Below are 707 nucleotides of genomic sequence, written 5' to 3'. Positions count from 1 at the left end.
TATGATTTCATTTTCCCTCATTTTTCTCCAAAACAAAACAAAATATATAAATAAGTTTTCATGTACAACAGAAACCATTAAAAATTGCAGATACTAACCAATCCTGTACTTCTCGAACAACTCTAGCACATGCGGGTTCTTATGAACGGCATACAGGGCCCAGAAAGGTTCAACAGAACCTCCTGCACCCATCAGGATTTTGTCTCCACCTGTAAGACATCAATAACAAGGACTTTCCAAAATTTTTCTCATGCTGTGTAATTTGTTTTCATGTGCATTCTATGTGTACAACTGGAATGATTTCTTTTTGTAATCTGCAAACTGATTAATGCTACAAAAATATATATATTAATAATGTTATACAATGTTAAGAAAACCTCAAAAGTACTTATATAACACAACCAATTAGCTTACCTGGATGTTCTTGGATAAAATCCGTAATGTCATAAACCCCATGTCGATATGCCACCCACACCCTGTCCTTCATAGTTGCATGTTTGGACACCTCGTCGAGTGTGTATTCTGGTAGACCATCGTGATAAGCCCCAAAGGAAGAAACCTCTTGGTCTGTTGTGAGTAAACTGGCTGCTTCTGGAAAAGGTCATTACTATCTCAGCCAATAAGATATTAATTGTAAACAAGAAAAAAATTAAAATATCTAAAATATACAAAAATCAGTCAATTTATCAACCATCCCATGATTTTCT

General features: G+C 34.8%; 1 protein-coding gene across 1 annotated transcript in view; it reads right to left on the bottom strand.

Annotated features, from left to right (window-relative positions):
• LOC119590495 (sulfite oxidase, mitochondrial-like) overlaps positions 1-707 on the bottom strand; it is a gene marked incomplete at its 5' end in the record, with an annotated part of 1995 nt that overhangs the window by 940 nt on the left and 348 nt on the right. Inside the window, 2 exons of the mRNA XM_037939145.1 lie at positions 99-209; positions 415-591. Coding sequence (XP_037795073.1) covers positions 99-209; positions 415-591 — 288 coding nt within the window. The remainder of the gene's footprint in view (positions 1-98; positions 210-414; positions 592-707) is intronic.

This window comes from Penaeus monodon, chromosome 27, assembly GCF_015228065.2.
Source record: "Penaeus monodon isolate SGIC_2016 chromosome 27, NSTDA_Pmon_1, whole genome shotgun sequence".
Classification (NCBI taxonomy): Eukaryota; Metazoa; Arthropoda; class Malacostraca; order Decapoda; family Penaeidae; genus Penaeus; species Penaeus monodon.
This window is presented reverse-complemented; position numbering and strand designations above follow the sequence as displayed.